This window comes from Neolamprologus brichardi, chromosome 15 (assembly GCF_056152115.1).
Source record: "Neolamprologus brichardi isolate AB-2024 chromosome 15, ASM5615211v1, whole genome shotgun sequence".
NCBI lineage: Eukaryota > Metazoa > Chordata > Actinopteri > Cichliformes > Cichlidae > Neolamprologus > Neolamprologus brichardi.
This window is the reverse complement of record NC_142118.1, coordinates 3,552,912-3,571,136: the sequence shown is the minus strand read 5'-3', so window position 1 is coordinate 3,571,136 and position 18,225 is coordinate 3,552,912. Positions and strand designations below refer to the sequence as shown.

The following is an 18,225-nucleotide window of genomic DNA, read 5'->3' as shown; positions in this document are numbered from 1 at the left end:
TGGAAGAAGGGGGGAAAAAAGAAGAAATGGCTCAGTCTCTCGGTGGTCAGCCACAGCCTCCTCATCGCAGCCTCCACCGGCGATCTGACTTTCTCCTTTTTGCAATTTTATGTAATCACAACTCCAAGAGCTATTTTTAATGTGTGTTTAGGTTGTGCGCGCGCCATTCGATATTAAACATTTCCCCTTATTACTTAAAGGCCGACTTTATTTTCCCTCATAGCTGTGACTCCAAAAACAGCTGTCCAGACACCACAAGAAAGGTCCTTAAGTCACTGGAAGATGTAGATACCGCTGCTGGACTCCAAAAGAAAAATATCTACTTTTCATTAAGATTATACCGTACCGTACTTCACCAAACAATTCACAAAGAACATCAACATCCTCTTGGCGAAACGGCGCGATAGATTAAGTTTTTCACTTCCATGAGTTTTGGATCCCGTTGAAGCGAACCTCTGCGTGGCGCTCGCTTTATTCTGTTGCTTCAGGTCACCGTTCTGCCTCAGCAGCAGCGTAAGGGGATATTTACGTTCACACCAGTGGCGCGGTGGCCAACAGAAGCTGATTGCAAGTGGTGTTTGTTTCCAACGAAAGCACGTTAATTCGGGCCCGGCCGCAGTGTAAACTACCTTGGCGTTTTACAGATGTCGCCTGTTAAAGTGAATCACTGTACCTGCCTGTTTGCCCGACCGGGCCGTTCTGATGCCTCGCCAGAGAGAGTACACAACACGAGCCAACGGGGCTATTAATAAGCCCTTCCTTTTCTAATACTGTAATCTGTCCGTGTGTGTAATGTCTCGCTCCGGGCTAATTATGTCACGTCATTTTTAGCTTTCGCGACGAGACGAATCCAGACAGCCTCAGCCCGAGTTCATTTTAACCCATCTTAGGTGTCATTATCCCCCAATATTTTTCAGAAATAATTTTCTTTGAAAACAGTCATCTGCGAAGGTCATCTGCTGCGACAGAGCGAGGAAACAGCAGCGCTGCGTTACACACACGCTGCGTTAATAGCATGTGTCGTTTTTTAAGCGCGCTCCAACACACGATACCTCTATTATGTGTCTGCGAGAGCTTGTGATAACAAAGCGAGTCCATTTGAAGGTGTGTGGTCCTGAGTGGTAGAAGAGGGAAAGTGTCTGGCAGGGTGGGCCATCAACCACAGTCCTCAGGGCAGACCTTGGCCAGAGCTCAGAGTATGGCCAAGCTCTTCAGCGCCGCACACAAGTATAGCGAGCTTAGTGTACGGCCACCAGTGGAGAACCAGTAATGAATGAAATATTATATTCCACATTATATTTCAGCCTTTAACATTAGTACCTGCACATAAAACAAGCCAGCAAGATGTACGAATGTTACAGAATAAAGCTTCAAACTGTTAGCACACCCCCAAGCGACGAGGTACACTTAAGTATTTCCTTTTACTGCATTCATACATTTATACATAGGCCTGGATGTGCAAAATATATAAATATATATATAAAAACAGTGTTTTTTATGAGCTCTAAACACCAGCATGGATGGGTTTTGCCGTGTTTGGCTCTTCTCTCATCAACATAATTTCCAGAGAAAAATTCTTCCAATCAAGCCGACTTAAATCCGATGAATAGCTTTTCAAGTGAGCTCTGCTGAACTGCACAAAGTTCCAAAAACAATTCTTATACCAACAAAGTCAGAACCTTTCATTTGGATGTCTTCTGGATTTGATCTAGAGGGAGTTAAATCTTCAGATTTGAAGACCAGCTAAAAGTGCACAGTGGTTTTTCATAAGGTGTGTGAACCTCTGACCTGACAGCGAGATGGGCCGACTTCAACGAAACTTTGCTGCTGTATCGTGGGGGGGCGCATCTGCAAAGTTGAAATCTGTGCAGCCCGGACAGAATTCATGCGAGATATCTGACACTACAGCATCATCGCAGTTCAGATTTTCGCCATCAAGGTTGTTTATCACATGCCGTGCCACCCAAGAAGTTATGTTTCCTGCCATGTGAGTGGGGCTTGACATTTCTGCTTTACTTTTCGTTCCATGTTTTAGATTCAATCACGATGTGCAAATTATATCCCCATCAAACTGCGTGCAATTTACTGTGGCTCAGCGGCACTCGGTGGTGCTGGACTCTGTCCTAAAGTTTAATACTTCTGACAGAAAAGCATCCATTTGCAGTAACCCTAAAAATGTTTATACACGACCTTAAATATTATTCTTGAAATACTTAAAGTATCGAGCGCTAAACCGATCCAGATCTGCAAGCGTCTGTCTTTGCTGCTGTGATCTAAAACTTAGAGCGTCTAACAACTGCAGAAGGCTGCTTCTGGGGGTTTTAAATATTTTCTATTTCGAGTGAACGCAAACTGCACGGATGACACGATCGATTAAATTTCGCCATGGAAACAGGTACTGTCTGTGATAGTCGGTGTGTTTGCAGGATGTGAATGGCCCTTCCCTAAGGATACTGTAACATGCGCTGCAACTCAAGAGGCATGTTCTTGTTTTAGACAGCAAATATTTACAAAGCGCCGCGCCAAGGAAAATGTTTCGCTGTACGAAAATAAGGTCGGTGGCAAAGACTTGTGGAAATGCTGTTGTGCCTCTCGGGGAGGGGGAGTGGTGTTATAATTTATGTTTGACATATTAGTAGTAGTATTTGAAACAAAAAGGGCTCAGACTCAATTGCTAGAATATGACAGTATGCTTAGTTTTTACACAGTAGTGTTAATTGATTTGTTGACTGTGTGTTTCGGTCTTTTTTTGAGATACAGTGATACATTTGTTTATTGTGGACTTTGGCTTTTATTTAAAAATGTTCAAGACTGTTGCTTAAGCGTGGTATTTAAATGCTATTTTATATGTTTTTAAAAAACACCCACATTTTAATGTGCTGTCTATTTTTAACATAGTATTTAAAAGTAGACTGTTAAATAAAAACACTTCTAATTTATTTCTAAAATGTGTATCTGTGTGTATAGAGTGATTTTCTCCTGCCAAACCAGGAGCAGTATGGATACATTACAATCGACACATACATTATTAGCAGGGCCTGAATTATATATTATTTTTCTTAAATCACAAGTAGCATGAACAACCCACAGAACCCAGTGTCATTGGCTCATTGGAGCTTCTTTGTATCATTTCTATTAAGAAACATCTCCAATAATCTTCACTCACAACAAGAGTATTTTCCATAGTAGCTGAACGTAGTATCTCTTAATGTTTATTGCTTCTTTTTGTTTCTTTGTAGGTTTAATGAATGAATGTGGTGAGCCGCACAAATAAAAGTTGACTGTTCTCCAGTGTGTATTGGCACAGGTAACAATACCTAGGTAGAATATTAAAATAAACTGTCACATAAAAGCAAAATTAGCTACATGAATGGCTATCATCTCATAAATTATAAGCATTTGATAGGTTTATTCTAACGGCTAATTAAAGGGGAGAAAGTTTCAACTGGCAAAAACAACTCCTAAGACAGAAAGACAAAAGGCTGAGGAGGTGCTCGAGTCTTTGCTGCTTAGTCACACATGCCTGCTGGCAAATGAAAGAATGATTAAGATACTGTTAACACTTTCAAACCTGACTGAACTGCCAGCTTCATTCCACACATTCCTCTGCTTCTCCTCTAACACCCCGTCTGCGTTTTTGTGATGTGTTGTAACAAACACCTGTGATCAGGGATCAAAAGACAAACCGTGCTGAGATGTGCCAGGTTGTGGGAATCTGTGTGTGTGTAGCGTGTGATGATTCACTGTTAATTGTTGAGACCTGCCTGCTCTGCGCTACAGGTTTACAGGCCGTTCTTGGCAGGGTGATAGTATGTGTGTGTCTCCTGTTAGAAGACATCTCTTTCACAGAAAAGACAGGTGGCCATGATCTACGGCCTCTTACGGGAATCGCCCCCCTGACTGCTGCTGCAGTGAGAGCCAATGAAAGCTCGGTATAAGCTTGGATGCATACATGCACATGCACAAACACGGCTATTACGGTAATAACGCGGTGACATAACTACTGTTTGTGACACGGCAACGTGCAAGGAGTGAGAAAGAGAACGAATTCAGGCTGCACCGAGACGACTCTGCAGAAACGCTGCTCGGTAAATAAGCAGAGTGTCACACCACCTCCGCTTTCCCTTCACACACATGCGCTCGTCCAGCTTTTTCCTCTCTTCCCCAATTCTTTCTGTCGCAGACAAACACACGCGCGTACACACCCAGTCTCACACCAGCCAGCCAGCCATTCACTCCTCTCTCACACCCTCAAATCTTACCAAGCTGAGCTCTCCCTGCTCAGAGGCAGACAGGAGCAGCACGGCAGCCTGCTAAAGGAGTTGAGGGAAGGAGCAGCAGTGTCAGGGAGAGAGAGAGTCTGAGGAGAGAGAGTGAGGAGGGAGGGGGATGAAAGAGTGAAGGGAGACCAACCCAAGAGAGAGCACTGCTCCCCATATGCTGAGGAGGCATGGGCGGTTGAACAAGCTGCCCCCACTGAAGCCTCCTGACTCATGGGAGCGTCAGACCTCGATCCCCAGAGAGCCTGGAAATGCTGCCGAACCACGCGCAAGAAAGGAGGGGAGCCAGAGAGTAGAGGAAAAAAAAAGTCCAAGGAGAGGAGAGGGAAGAAAGCCACAACGGTAGGCTGTCCCAACTCAACTGCTGTGCCGTGATGACGTCAGAGGGCATGTGACCCAGGCTCTCCAGTGACGGCACATGGAGGGCAGGAAAGAGACGAGTTTTAAAGCTGGTGCCTTTTGGGTTGTGTGAGGGCTCTGCTCGCCTCCCAAACAACCACAGAACCACAGACGTGCGGCTCGGGGTTGGTGTTTGAGGGCAACCTGGAGTGTAAATGGTTAATCGTCGCGGGCCAGCACCAGTCACAAGGACGGCGCTAAGCGAGTAAGTACGTTCCAACCACACTCGCCAAGCAAGCAAGTCCGACACCATCTGATCTATCCGCAAAGGCGATATTTGTCTCTGCAATTTTTTTTTTTTTCCGCTATAAAACCAGACCTGGTTGTTACTTGTGGTCATCCGAATAGTTGATACGTAAAAGCATGTCTTGTGGATGGCTTTTCCATTTTTTTTTCTTCATGACACGCTGCGTGCTCTTGGTTTAGGACGTGTCAAGGGTCAAGGAAACCACAGAAGAACAAAAGTGGGGCTTGCTGCAACCAGAGGCAGCTATGGCATCTAACAGCCTTTTCAGCACAGTGACACCATGTCAGCAAAACTTCTTCTGGGGTGAGTACCACTTTCCTGCTCCCTGTTGTGTCTGGATTGGGTTGGGGGGCTCGGGTCACAGGAAGGACTCGGGGTCAGGTGGTGAGGCTTGGGTGGTGGAATTAATGGGGTTCGAGATGTTGGAACTGGTCTGATGTTTTGGGTCCAGACGAGTGGAGGGGATCAGCTGAGGTCATGGAGGACCCCGCAATCAAGGTCCAAGCTTTTGTGGCGGACGAAACACCCAACTATCATCAAGGCTTTTTCTCTTTTTTCTTTGTGCACCCAAAAAAAACCCAACAAGAAAAGAAAATCTGCCCATAGAGATTCCAGTATTTATTCTATGTGATGTTTATAAATATTTTCCAAAGAGGGAGATGATATGTTTGTGCAACATACCCTTAGATTTACAAAGCGATGCCATTGCGGAACCAAAAACAAAGGCACGGGTGATATTTTTGACAGACGTAAACAGACGCTGCACAAGGGAGTTTACAGTGGAGCATTGGAACAAGATGTGGGGGATTACTGGGCTGTGTGTGTTGGGCGCCTGTGCTTGCGCATAGAGAAGAAGTATTGATTAGTTTGCCAAGAAAGATCTGTAATCGCTTCCTGAAATTGTTTAGTTGCGCTGCTGTCGTTAATTAATCGGTGTCGATTTCTGCAGGCTCCAGGGAGCATTTACTCGACAGACATAAATCCAGATTGAACACGAAGTTGATCCACGCTGACTTCCTTTCTATGAATTCGGTGCTTAAGTCTGTAATGATGAATGTAAACGTATCACAGTGATTGCGTTCGACTTGATTCACTTCTACACAAACGGATAAAAAGATGAAATGTCTTTTGTGTGCGTGAGAAGCTCTTAATTTGCACTTTTACAACCAAAGAAATAATTACGTTATTTTTAATGTGATGATCTAATATCTAATAATATATACTCTTAATATCATATCTTCCAAATAAATACAAGATTGTGCCTCCTTCCTGAAGTGGATCTATATGGAAGTAGAAGCAAAACAAATCCAAAGACCTGTGAACGGTAGCAGTGACAACCTAATGATTTTCAACTACCTGTGAAGGCCAGCTTGCGTTCTCCAGGCTGCAGCCTGTGTTTTGGGTTTGCTCTATTGTACTGTGACAGCTTCTTTACACAGTCTAATTCAATCAGCAAAATAAATGGTTTACAAGATGAATTTTCAAATTTAAACAAACGTTTTCCTTCCCTTGCGACACAAGAAATAGACAGGCTCAGCTTAATAGACGACCTCCTCCTCCTCTTCCCCCTCCACAACCCGCCGCCCTCCTGCCTCCCGCTCCGGTCCATAGCCTCCCGCTCGTCTTGTCCAAATCAAATGTTTAAAAGATGTTTTTAAGAAGTCGCTCGGTGGTCAGACACAGCTGTTCTTCTGGGCTCCCGCTCCGCACAGAAGCAGGGTGGCTCCTAATACACTCTGAAAGCTGGGAGAGAGTGAGCGTCTTCTACCAATCACCACCACCTATTACCATGTTAACCCCCTGACCTTTCGCCGTGTCTCGGGAGGGGGCGGTGGAGGGGGTCGGAGCGCAGGAGAAGGAGAGGAGCAGCAGTGCAGGAAATTGAAAGCACGCCGTGGGAGAGGCAGACGGTGAAGAGAGAAGAGCAGATGTGTGCAGATGCTCAGGTAGAGAAGACACCCCATAAGGATGATAATCCCTGATCAGTTCTCAGACATCAAGGTTTGCTGATTGATGCCGCGCCACGCCTCATTGACTTTGCCCCTGTTTATGAACATCTGGGTAGTAAATCTGTCAGTGCAACCACAAAAAGCCCCCCTGACGGCACGGTGTGATTTTGCAAGACCACCAGTTCTTTCTGTTGTATTTATAATTCTGAATAAATAAATGTAGTGTACTGCGCTGCGTCTGAACTGGCAAAAAATTAGGAATGGCACCCTGGATATTTTTTTGCTTTAGCCAAACAAAAAAAGGAAGGGGGGAAAAAGTAACGTGGAACTCGTTTGACTTACATAAGAACTTAAAACGTGGATTTTGTGGCATAAATATTTACATCTGTAAGCATCCTTATCAGTTCCTGTGAACTTAAAATGCATGAAGTGGATATAAAGAGAGCTGGAGCGTTGACTTTTGTTGATTTTACATATTTTCTTCAAGTCCCCCCCGCTCCAGTGTTTCTCCTGGATCATTTTGCCCAGCGTCAGCCGGTTTGCCGAGAGCACAAAATACTGTTTTTGTAGTTAGAAAGCCACATTACTCCATCCGTCTGTATATTTGTGTTCATTAAGGACATTTTTAATTTAGAGTCGAGCCTACATTCCCATGCAGCGATAAATTGAGCTGACTTGAGGGAACGGGCAAATATTCCAAATTAAAGTAGAGGGGGCTCATTAAAATTTGTCTTGGCATTTACATGAGGCAATTTTAATTTAATTGCTTTGAATACATTTTTTTTATAACTCCTCATACTGGCAGATCAGATGGAGAGGGCAGAATAATCTTCAACATGTGTGGCACCCACTCAGCCACCGTGCCTCTCCGGGGAACGTTTAAGTGCCTCTTTTCTCTATTACAAACTTAATTACATATAGACAATTAAGTCATGGGAGCAATTATCGTTCGCAGTCGAGAGGAGGGGGGGAAAGAAGTGCTTACACGCAGACGGACCCGAATCAACAACATCAAAAGAAAGAAAGCGGGGACGATGTGGGTAAATATCTGAAAACTCCAGGCGGAAAACTTTCCCCCCCGAAGAAAATCTCGGATAATTTGCAGGGAAACCGTATATATGTATTTGAGAAAGGGAGCTTCTGTTGCATAAGTGTTGCCTTAGATCTAACCACAGGCCTGCTTCTTGGAGACGTCTTAAAAGTGAACCAGACATCCCACCGCACCACCACCACCACCTCCCACCCGTTCGCCTCACCCCTCCCACCCCCCCATCCACCCGGGGAGAGACGTGTAGCCCACTCATCAATAGGTAATTTGAAAATGCCGGGGGATGGGTCGGGGGAGCGGGGGGGAGGACGATGTGAGGGCTTCACTGGCTGCTACTGTGCAGCGGAGACTCTTCCCTTAACTCCGGGCTCAAAGGAACTCTATTTAGCATCGCTTAATTGTACCTCTGAGGCAAACATGTTATTTAATCCCAGCAGGGTCATATTGATGGAGTAAAATAGCGCTGTTTGTGTTTGCGAGCTGCGCCAGCTATTAGAACTTATTAGCGCTGGTGGTTTACATTAGCCTACACGATTCCTCGGGGTAATCAGGGAGCGTTAATGTGATCGGGGTTTAATCAAAGATAGATTAATTGGTGTGTAATTCACTCAAATGTACTGTGAATGTGAGGCCGATTGTGCCCAAAAATAGACTTTAGGCTGTTATTAAAGTCTAAATGAAAGCGTCGTGGGAATAACGTAAGCTGCGATTTTTACAGTCTGAGTGTGATGTGAGAGTTGTGGAGAGTTTTTTGTCATTTTAAAAAATAATAAAGGGTTGATATACTTTACTAAAGGGGAATGAACGTTGAGAGAGTCTCTGCTGCTTTCTGAAATTATAAATGCTGTGAATCGCTGTGCTTTGTGGTCTCGATGTGGTCCAATATCTGCTTCGCTACTTTCAAAATAAAGCAGTGAAACGAGGGAGATTACTCTCATCTCTGTAATATGCAGACTGCAACAACAAATGTAGAACTCAGTGTAAATACTCGCAGTGCACTGTATATTATCTCATGTTCTGTCCTAATATTCAGTCGCTCTGGGGCTAATTACACTATTATGATAAGGTAACCTGCCAGCTGAGTGCTTATCGTAGGGTTCTGCCTATTCAAAGCATTGACATTAGACTCAAAAACAATCTCCTTAAAGGGCCAATAAAGCCTGTTTATTAAACACTTGAACGCTTGCTTAAAAAAAAAAAAGTGCTAACGCCTCGCTTGCTTTAAATCAATGCAAATGTTCAATATCCCGTTGGTGTTTTGGCGAGATGAGAGCCAAATTGGTGCGTATTTTTGGATAGCGTTGCAAACTCATTCTGCACATAGCTATGATTTTTGAATGCACCATAATTACCGGGTAGCTTAATGCCATTGCGTTAACCAGTGAAGCTTTTAAAGCGTCGCTGTGCTATTTTCACACTTAACAAGATCCTGCAGCCACTCATCCATTTCAATAGCATCAAGCTGGGTGAATTACCGTTATCCGATATAAGCCCTCAGAGAGGAAGTAACTACCTAACACTTTGAAAAATTGGTCTATCTTGGAACGGCTTCACCCTAATGAAACGTAACACCAGTATTATAAAGCAGTCTGCTCTTTCTTTTCACATCCTCCATTTTTTTTTCTTCTTCTTGGCATTTATGTTTTATTTTAGTTGTTTAAGTCAGAAGATGGCTTAAAGCGGAGCTGATACGGCAAACCACAGGAAAGGCTGAATAGCAGCGTTTCCCCCGTTGCCCGCCTTCAAATAGGCCGAGGCGGCCTCGCTTCCACGCTCCCGTGTTTCTATAACGGGGAAATATGGAGTGTTGAGCCTCCTGGATGTTTGGGTTCAGCGTGTAACGATGTGAGTGAGAGCGTGGCCACAGCGTCTACACAAGGCCTTACCTGTTCTTCGGAGAAAAGGGCAGGTTTTTCGGCTTGTTAGTTTAATCTTAAAGGAATGCGGTATCCCCTCCGACTCAGGCCAGACTCCTAAATATATAACCTTACTTTCCAGCACTAATGCACTATAGCAATTCTGATTATTTAGTTGGTGTAACCTCTAACGCGTAGGAGTGTCAACACAGACAGTCTGGATTGTGCTCAGTTTTTGAGGAGAAGATGAGCAAAGGAGCATCGAACAGGGCTGAGCTGACATCAGTGGAGCACCTTGTTACAACGTGTCCAGACATCAGTATCAGCACCAAGTATTTTCCTTTTATCGCATAGCACTCTTATAAAAACATTTAGGGGCAAATTTGGTAACTTAAACAGACGTTTGGCATGTAGCAAAGTCGCTGAATAATGACAGGTGGGTTTTGTCGTTTCTATTGTGCGTGCACATTAAAGGTGTGTGTGACAGGAGGATCTGTCTGCTTGATTAATGCTCTCGCTCAAACTGGCACCTGGAACCAATCCCCCCCTTCTGCCGCCCCCATGTGCACCGTGTGTGTGCATTCCACACAGTGGGACTTTAGAGGGACTGAGGGTGGGCGTTGAGCTGGAGGCGCAGATGGGACCGGGGGACTCGGAGCGGAAGAAAAGAAAGGTGTGCAGAGGAGGGAACAATAGACGGACGTGCATTGGAGGGTGTAAGGGTGTCATTAATAGTGCACAGGCCCCATCTCCTAATTTGCTCAAATTACCTGCCCACACAGTGGGCCCCCTCTGCCAGTGCTGAGGTGTGAATACAACAGATCAAATACACCTGAAAATCAGAGAGCCCACCCACTCGGCGACGCCCACGCGAGGCTTTTAAGGTGGCCTGACAACTCTCGGTGCCTGTGCGTGGAAGAGAGGGGTCACATGTTTACTTATTCGTGTTTCAGAAGGGCGCAAAAAGTGAGAAAATTAGAGAGAAAGAAGAAGACATTCGGAGGAAGAAAAAGAGTAAGTGAGACTGGGATATGATACAAAAGGAAGGATCAGTTTGCACTCGAGGCAAGTTCAAAACTGACTCGTCCAAACCACCTCCCATATGGCACCGTGGGGGCGGCTATTTACCATCATTTACCTTCCTCGCCTCCCTTCATCCCTTCCTCCTTCTGCTTCTCCTTAAGTCGTCCCTTTATCCTTCCCCTCCCACCCACGCTTTCAGGAAAAGGTTGATGACAAACGTGATGGGCGGCGATGCTTTGGTCACCACAGTAATCAGAGTCACCAGCACCGTACCACCTGTGGCACACACAAGCTGGCATGGAGACTTATTCAGATGTGTGCAGAGACACTGAAATTAAATATCCCCCCGAGACACAAAAGGAGGCCCGGAGAGTGTGTGTAGGTGTGCGCAGTGGGCTGCAAGCCTTTGAACTTCGAGTAGTGTGTGTAGCTGATATTGACAAGTCTCTGGGGGGAGACGAGGGAAGCTAGAAAAAGGTAGCTCTCATTTGTAAAGTGGCCTCCAGAGAGAAAGAGAGGAAAAAAAATACTCCTTAGCTCCCCCCCCCCCCCCTGCTAGGATTTATTAGGAGTGTAGATAATATACTTACACCCAAGTCAACCTATGCAGTACCTGTTCGCTTCCTGTTAATCTGCGTGCACATTGGAAGCAATTTGCTCGTCACACATTGCTTTGAAACTGATGACTGGTCGCTCGTGGACATTGCAGGCGGCAGTTGCCTAGGTGACCGTTTAATGCATGTACTACCAGTTATTCAATGGTATTCTTCACTTTTACTGGTAGTCACCTGGAAGTTGAGAAAGGTTTAGCTTGGGTCCTGCCCACCTTCCAGCACCTGCGGGGGTTTTTTCGCCCAAAGTCGCTTCACTTTCGATGTTCTTTGGTCGCCGCATCGCAACAGATTGCTTTCAGTACTCGTGGAGCGTCAGCACCGTTATGCAGAAACTGACCGTAGTTAGAGGCCGCTCACGAGAGCGTCCTCAACTGACTAGAACAAATGAAGCCAAAATATATACGTCTGCTTTTAAACCAAAAAGCTCCAATTGGATTAAAGTTTTTGTAAATACATTTACATTTAAAGTCAGTTTAATGTCTGATTAAGACGTTACAATACTGAATTTTGCCCATATTTTTTTTTGCATTCTGCTAATATTTGCTGATTACCAAGTTAAAACCCACGGGTTCCACCTCCGTTAAACGAACCAGTTTTCAAAGAGTTTGCACAGCGTTTAGTTACATCAGTACACGAACTTGCACAAGGAGCAGCGAGCGTGGCGTTCGAAATCGACGTTACCAGGTGGCTGTTGCTAGAAACTCACTGGCGTCGCTTGTTTTGTGCGTGAGATCGAGATTGCAAATTGTTTCATTTTTGTTCTGGTTACAAGTAACAAAAAGTGACTTTTTTTTGTCCACAATTACCAGTTTTCCCTTTGGAACAGCGATGACCTGTGTATAAGTACGCGGTGTGTATATATTTGATTTATAAATAATTAAATGATTTAAAGGTCCAAACCAAAATCATATCAAGTATATGGTGTGTTCAGCTGCACTTCAGCTCAGTTGTATTTAGAAGTAAGAGATAAGAGAAATAAATTAAGTCTCAGATCCAAGTCTCTGTCTAATGATATTTATTACTAAGTGCAGGATCTCATAATCATATATCATAAGTGTATGATCACTTATTACATCTTAATCTTTGTCTCATAAATGCTAAAAATGATAAAGTGGAACTCCTCAGGTTTTCTGTCTAATAGTTTCTCAGACTTTCTAAAGTCTGCGTGACTCTTGCTTGTGGAAAAAAAGCAAAGGTGGGAAAGTTTGGAACAATTTCTGCTGGAGCAGCAGTGCAGAAATCCCCTACGTTACATTTCAGGTTGTTTCAAAGGACTTTCCTGTGACATCTTTTTGAGAACATAGCTGCTGTGTTTACGTTGATCCCTGAGCTGTTCCAGTTTACACACATTCAATCCGATCACGGCGCTCTGACAAGCAGCGGCGTCTGATCAAAGTCTATATACATACATGGTGTCTGATCCTCACCGGAGCAGGCTCGAATCCCGTCACTCACCCAGACAGCTGCTCCCTTACAGTCGTCTGTAGTTCATTTTGTTGTCGCAGTTAAAAGTTTTCCTTCAGCTGTTGCTCTGTTCAGCCCGTTTGGTGTCTTTCCCCAAAGGAAACAGACCAATAACAGGCCTTTTTCCACTTCACTTCTCCTGATGCTGAACGAGCAAAGGAGGATCCCAGAGGAGCTGGAATATTTTATTAGAGTGATATTTTGAAAGTTGCTCTCCTCGGTCTTTCTTCCTCTCTCATGATGAAATTTTAGGATGCTGCAACAACTCAGCGTGTGTGTGCGTGCGTGTGCATGCGTGTGAAAGAAAACAGCTCACACAGAGAGCAAAGACAATTCAAAGTTACAGCTAAATGACAGGCTGGGAGCTCTGGTCTTTTGAATTGCATTGTTTTCTTTTTATTCCTGCTTTGGAGGAGGGTTGGTGGGGGTGAAAAAAGCCCAAATGGGACACAAAGCGAGCAGTTTAGTCTCAGGAGAATTACCCTCAGCACAAACAAAAATAGCAGTCATTTTTTGCTGACAAACCCTTTTTAATGCAAGGGTGCTTTTTTAGCAAAGTTTGGCTCTATTTTGTTTTCTTATTCATGACAAAGCTGCCATTTCAGAATAGGAGGAGTAGTCAATGTATATTCTTGCATTGATTTACTGTAGCTTGAAGATGCATGAGGAAGAAAGGACAGGGAGGGTTGTCGAAAGTTCTTCAGCTTAGTCGGGGCCCTGTTTGAAAAATAAGCACAGTGGGAATTTTGAGGAAACTGATCATTCAGAGAGCATTTCTAACGCTCACACACGACCTGTTCAGACCTATTCTTGTCACTTTCTCATGAATTCTTCATTACGCACAGAATTACACCTCCGCACTTTTTTATGCACACACCGCCAGACAGATACGCCCTTTTCCTGCAGGACCCTGCAGATGCAGCAGAAACAGTAGAGTTGGTCTCTCTGGTAAACAAACAGTGCGAGGCTGCTGGGAGTCTTCACTGGGCCTCCAAATTATAGTCTGGTTAACCAGAGTCTCCGAGCCAGCCCGTTTACTGCTGCACACATGCACGCATAAGGTACGCACACATGTGCACATGACCTATGCACACTAAAGGCATTATAGAAGCACACTTTAAAGCCCGTATACAATCAGGTTCTAATGGGAGCTTGTCTGTGCTACAGTTGAGCTAAGGGTAAAAGGTTTTATAGACATAAGAGAGGCTGAAAGGGAAGCACACCCTAAGGGCTCATAATAAATATTACCCAATCATCAGGCTCACAGTGTGAGGCTATTACTGATGAAAAAGAATCCCTTGCAATGTAAACACAGGCTTAATGTTTACAGCTTCTAACCCTGTGTATCACTTTTATGATTGTAAGGTTTTCTTTCCTTCTGCAAGTTTGTGTAACCTGAAGTATGCATCGAGGAGCCTTATGATAAGGGCCTGTGTTTTGTAGATAGATGTGAATGTATATGTTTGCCTTCTTAGTAGGAGCAGTGCAAGAACAGGGTTTAATTTGTGTGGCTTCCATAAAACGTATGAGTGAGAGGAGCTTCTTTAATTGCCTGTAAATGAGTTCTGCAACTACTGGGGACAGTTTTAAGCCTCTTGAGGATGCGAGAGTGTATCAGGGTGATCTATGGCGCCATAAAATCCGGTTCAAATATTTAAGCTGATCAGTTCTCTCAAAATTATTCGCAGTAAATCTCGTGTTTCCAGAGTGACAGCGTATTCCGAGCGGACAATTTAATTGTCAGTTCGAAACCACATCCCAGCAGCCCCGTTGCCAGAGAGAGATTTTTTTTATAAGCGTGTGACGTTCACATTCTCAGCTTTGCCATAATGCAACACCACAGAATAGATTGTGTTTGAAGGACAGTGTTTCACAATGTGATTGATGCTCCCTGTGGGACCCAGCAGTCTGTTTAGGACTCGAGTTAGGCTCTATAAGGCTGGCGTCATCTCAGCTTGGGGAAGAGAAGTCCTCGTCCTGGAATAACAGGCAACGTTTCTGAGTGTATGTGGAAAATCCAGGGTCATAGGTCGAATAATCAGACAATAGTCGTTTATCTTCTGGTAAATTTCCCTTTGCTTTGATGATGCTTTCTTTCGCTGAACCCTTTTTTCCGAAGATGACTGGAATTGATTTTGTCTAAGGACATCTCAGGCTGGAAGCTATGAAAGTGAACTCCATCCACCCGGCTCTTTTTTCTCCGCACCCCCACCTCTCTGTGACTCATTTCTGACCAGTAGCCTAATAGTCTCGGTGTAATTATAGGCTAAGGTTTTAGGCAAAAGCCAATCTCTGAGTGAGCTGCATCAGCCGTGACAGATTCAACTTAACTCTTTAAATCGTTTAGCAACATCTCATCCTACACGTCAAAAGCCGAGGCGTCCCGGGGCCATTTTGACATCTGAATGGTTTGGAATTTAAACTGGTGTGTGCTGCTCCAGGTTGTGGAGTTCAGACTCAGTGTTTTGGAGCTGCTCCGAGCTGGACTGCGATCAGGAAGAGATCAGGAAAAAAAAAAGCGCGATCCAAACACTCTCGACGCACACCGACTTGCTCGCGCTGCCTGCCCATTACTGCTGTTTTCATTTTCTCTTTATCTGATTGGCTATTGTCTCGGCACTGGACATATTCGCTCGACTGACAGTTTTGATGTTGATTATCTCCCAAAAACGAGGAAGCGAATTGATGCCAGAACTTCGTCCTAAGCTTTTCTACACGAGCTTTAAAAGTCCATCCATGACAGCCAAGCAAAATAAACGCTATATTTAATACAAATTCTAAAGCTCCCAAACAAGAAATGTATATGGGACATATCCAGGCGTGGGCTTGCTCGATCTATGGCTCGATGTTTATGTCTGTGTGCAATTGAGCATCCATGACAGAATTTTCCCCCCCTCCATCTGGACCTCTTCTACACCCCCGTACCTCAATTTGGACCCAGTTCCCTTGGACATTCCTCCACCCCACCTCTGTGTATATACATCCATGCATACATCCTCCTGTCTCCTTCCTTTTCCTCCCCTGTTTCCAGCCACTGCCTTTCCATCCTTACCTTCCTCTACACTCAGCTGAAAGGGTGGAAATGGGCAAGTGATAGCCAATACCCCCCCTGCGAGTGCTAGTCTGGGCCGCCATGTAGTCACTCTATCTATCTCGCCTGTGCGTCCATACCTCACATAAATCATCCTCAATCGTGCTACACGGACGGGGAGAACAGAGAGAAATCTCCCCCTGTAAATCTGGTATTAGTTTTACCTCGCATAATGAACACAGGGCTAAACGGCCTGGATACATGAGAACAGCATGTCTTGCAGATGTACTATAAATATTTTGATACTAGCCGGCTAGTTTGCAGAGGGGAAGTAGACCAGTGAAATACACAGAGGAAGGGAAAAGTGTAAAGTGGAATGTTGGCCTAGCCCGAGTGTCTGTATTGTCTTTAGCACCTACAGAAGGTCCCGGTCCAAGAAAAACGCTCTTTACAGGGTTCCTGTTCCCAGCAGTGGTCCAGTACCCCTCCTGGATACGCTGCGTTGCCTTCAAGCCAATCCGTCAAACTGGTCTCCAAGGAGAGGGGCTCATTGTTTGATTAATAGCAGGATCAGACCTGATTGAGTGATAGACGGTTTAAAGGGGAAACCAGCACAGCTTTAAGGACATTCTGGGACCAAGTCTGGGAAAAGCTGCTCCAGCTATAGTTTGATTGGTGAAACGGCTGAATTAAAGTGAAAGACTAATAATAGCATAGCTAATGATACACAAGCTGCGTGGTGAGGAGTTGCCCAGATATGCTTGATGGCTTTGAGAGTTCTTTTGCAATGTAAAGACAAACTGTGAAATGCCTACAAACACTTGCATGTAAAAGTGGAAAAACTGAAGTACCCCTTTTTGGCATGTTTTTGGCTTCAGCCGCAGGCACTGTCACCCTACCCCATCAAAGAGCCAAACACCCACCCACACACACATACTCTTCCACATGCACGGTTTAAGCGAAGTGACAGCAGGTGGTGTGTGACACGTCAACATCTGAAGGTTCCCTGGCAGACGCAGAAAGAGTTCTCAGCTCTGCGCCCCACTCAGATCTATCATTGGGACTCTTTAATGGCAGCCTTCGTCACATATTGCTGCTTTATTTTCTCCTCTCCATCTTCCAGCCCACAGAAGTTCCTTTTTTGTTCCTATTTTTAAGTACAAGTGATCTCAATTAGGGACCTCCGTGAAGGCAGTAGGCGGCAGACAGTCAGAGCAATAAGAGCAGAGAGGAAATTGTCTTGATACCCCTCCCACCCTCCCTCCCTCTTTACCCTCCTGCCACAAGCAGCGAGCAGCCGCCCCCTCCGTGTCTCCATCTCTTTCCACGCTGCTCCGTGCCATTTCAAAAACTGAGCAAAAATATCAGACAACTTTCTGTACCCCTCAGCGAAGCACATGTATGCATAAAACTCCGAGGGCGCAGTCGCCGGTCCGGCTTTCTCAGAGTTTAATGTATTTTGGGTTTGCTCTCTGTTGCATAGAGACACGCACAAACACACACTCACACACCACAGTACGTGCTGTCCTCGTCCTAACAGTTTACAGTGATGTCACGGCCTCGATCGCAAACAGTCATTAAGGGCTTAGCTATGATCTGGGATCAGCGCTGGGATGTGAGTCGCTGAGGTCGTGTCGATGAGGTCACGAGGAACAAAGTTTCTGTCCGTCGTCATCCTCCTCTGCTGGCTAACTAACCGGCCCACTAGTTTAGTTGGTTCTGCAGCTACATGCCTGTTCTCCGGGTCGGTTCGGTCGATTGGATCGTGTGCTGGATCTCTGGCTAACTGTTGCAGAGCCTGGTGGGCTCTCTTGATTGGCTTGCTGGCAGACCATTTGGCTGGTGGCCTGCCAAACATGGAAACATCCCGTTAGAGCTGAAAAAGCCTGGGCCTCGTCACTGCGCTCCTCTAGAAGGCTATAATTAAGTGTCTTGAAAAATGCAGCACTGTGAAATGGAGTCTTAATCCCGAGTCTTAAGTGGCTGTGCTTTTCCTCTTGGATGAGAGTACAGTATATGCTTATGAAGAAGCGAAAGAGTGAGGCTATATGACCGTAATGTTACAAATTATTTTTCTAAGAAAGCTAAAAGTGAGCGTATTTTCATAGTTGGTTGTTTCCTGCTTAAGCTGGAAAGTTTACACACATTTCTAGCTGAAACACTGAGCCCTGTGTCTTGTCATCTTCCTTAATGAGGTGTTGTTCACAGCGAGGATACGCGCGCCTCGTAAGGACGCGTCTGAATGCGTCCCTTTGAATGTCGAACAGCGAGGGAGATGTGAAGGTCACAGACGCGCCGGGAGAAGCTTTCGCGC

General features: G+C 45.0%; 1 protein-coding gene across 4 annotated transcripts in view; it reads left to right on the top strand.

Annotated features, from left to right (window-relative positions):
* The window catches only part of runx2b (RUNX family transcription factor 2b), a 118,564-nt gene that overhangs the window by 73,740 nt on the left and 26,599 nt on the right, over positions 1 to 18,225 (top strand). For 2 of the 4 annotated variants that reach the window (XM_035908731.2, XM_006793002.3), the window contains exons 1-2: positions 4,636 to 4,884; positions 5,106 to 5,229. The exons of 1 other annotated variant lie outside the window; for it this stretch is intronic. In XM_035908731.2, the coding sequence (XP_035764624.1) occupies positions 5,172 to 5,229 (58 nt within the window). In that variant the 5' untranslated portion in view covers positions 4,636 to 4,884; positions 5,106 to 5,171. Of the gene's footprint in view, positions 1 to 4,635; positions 4,885 to 5,092; positions 5,230 to 18,225 lie in introns of those variants that run through there. One more of the 4 variants, XM_087852054.1, reaches the window with a different exon arrangement.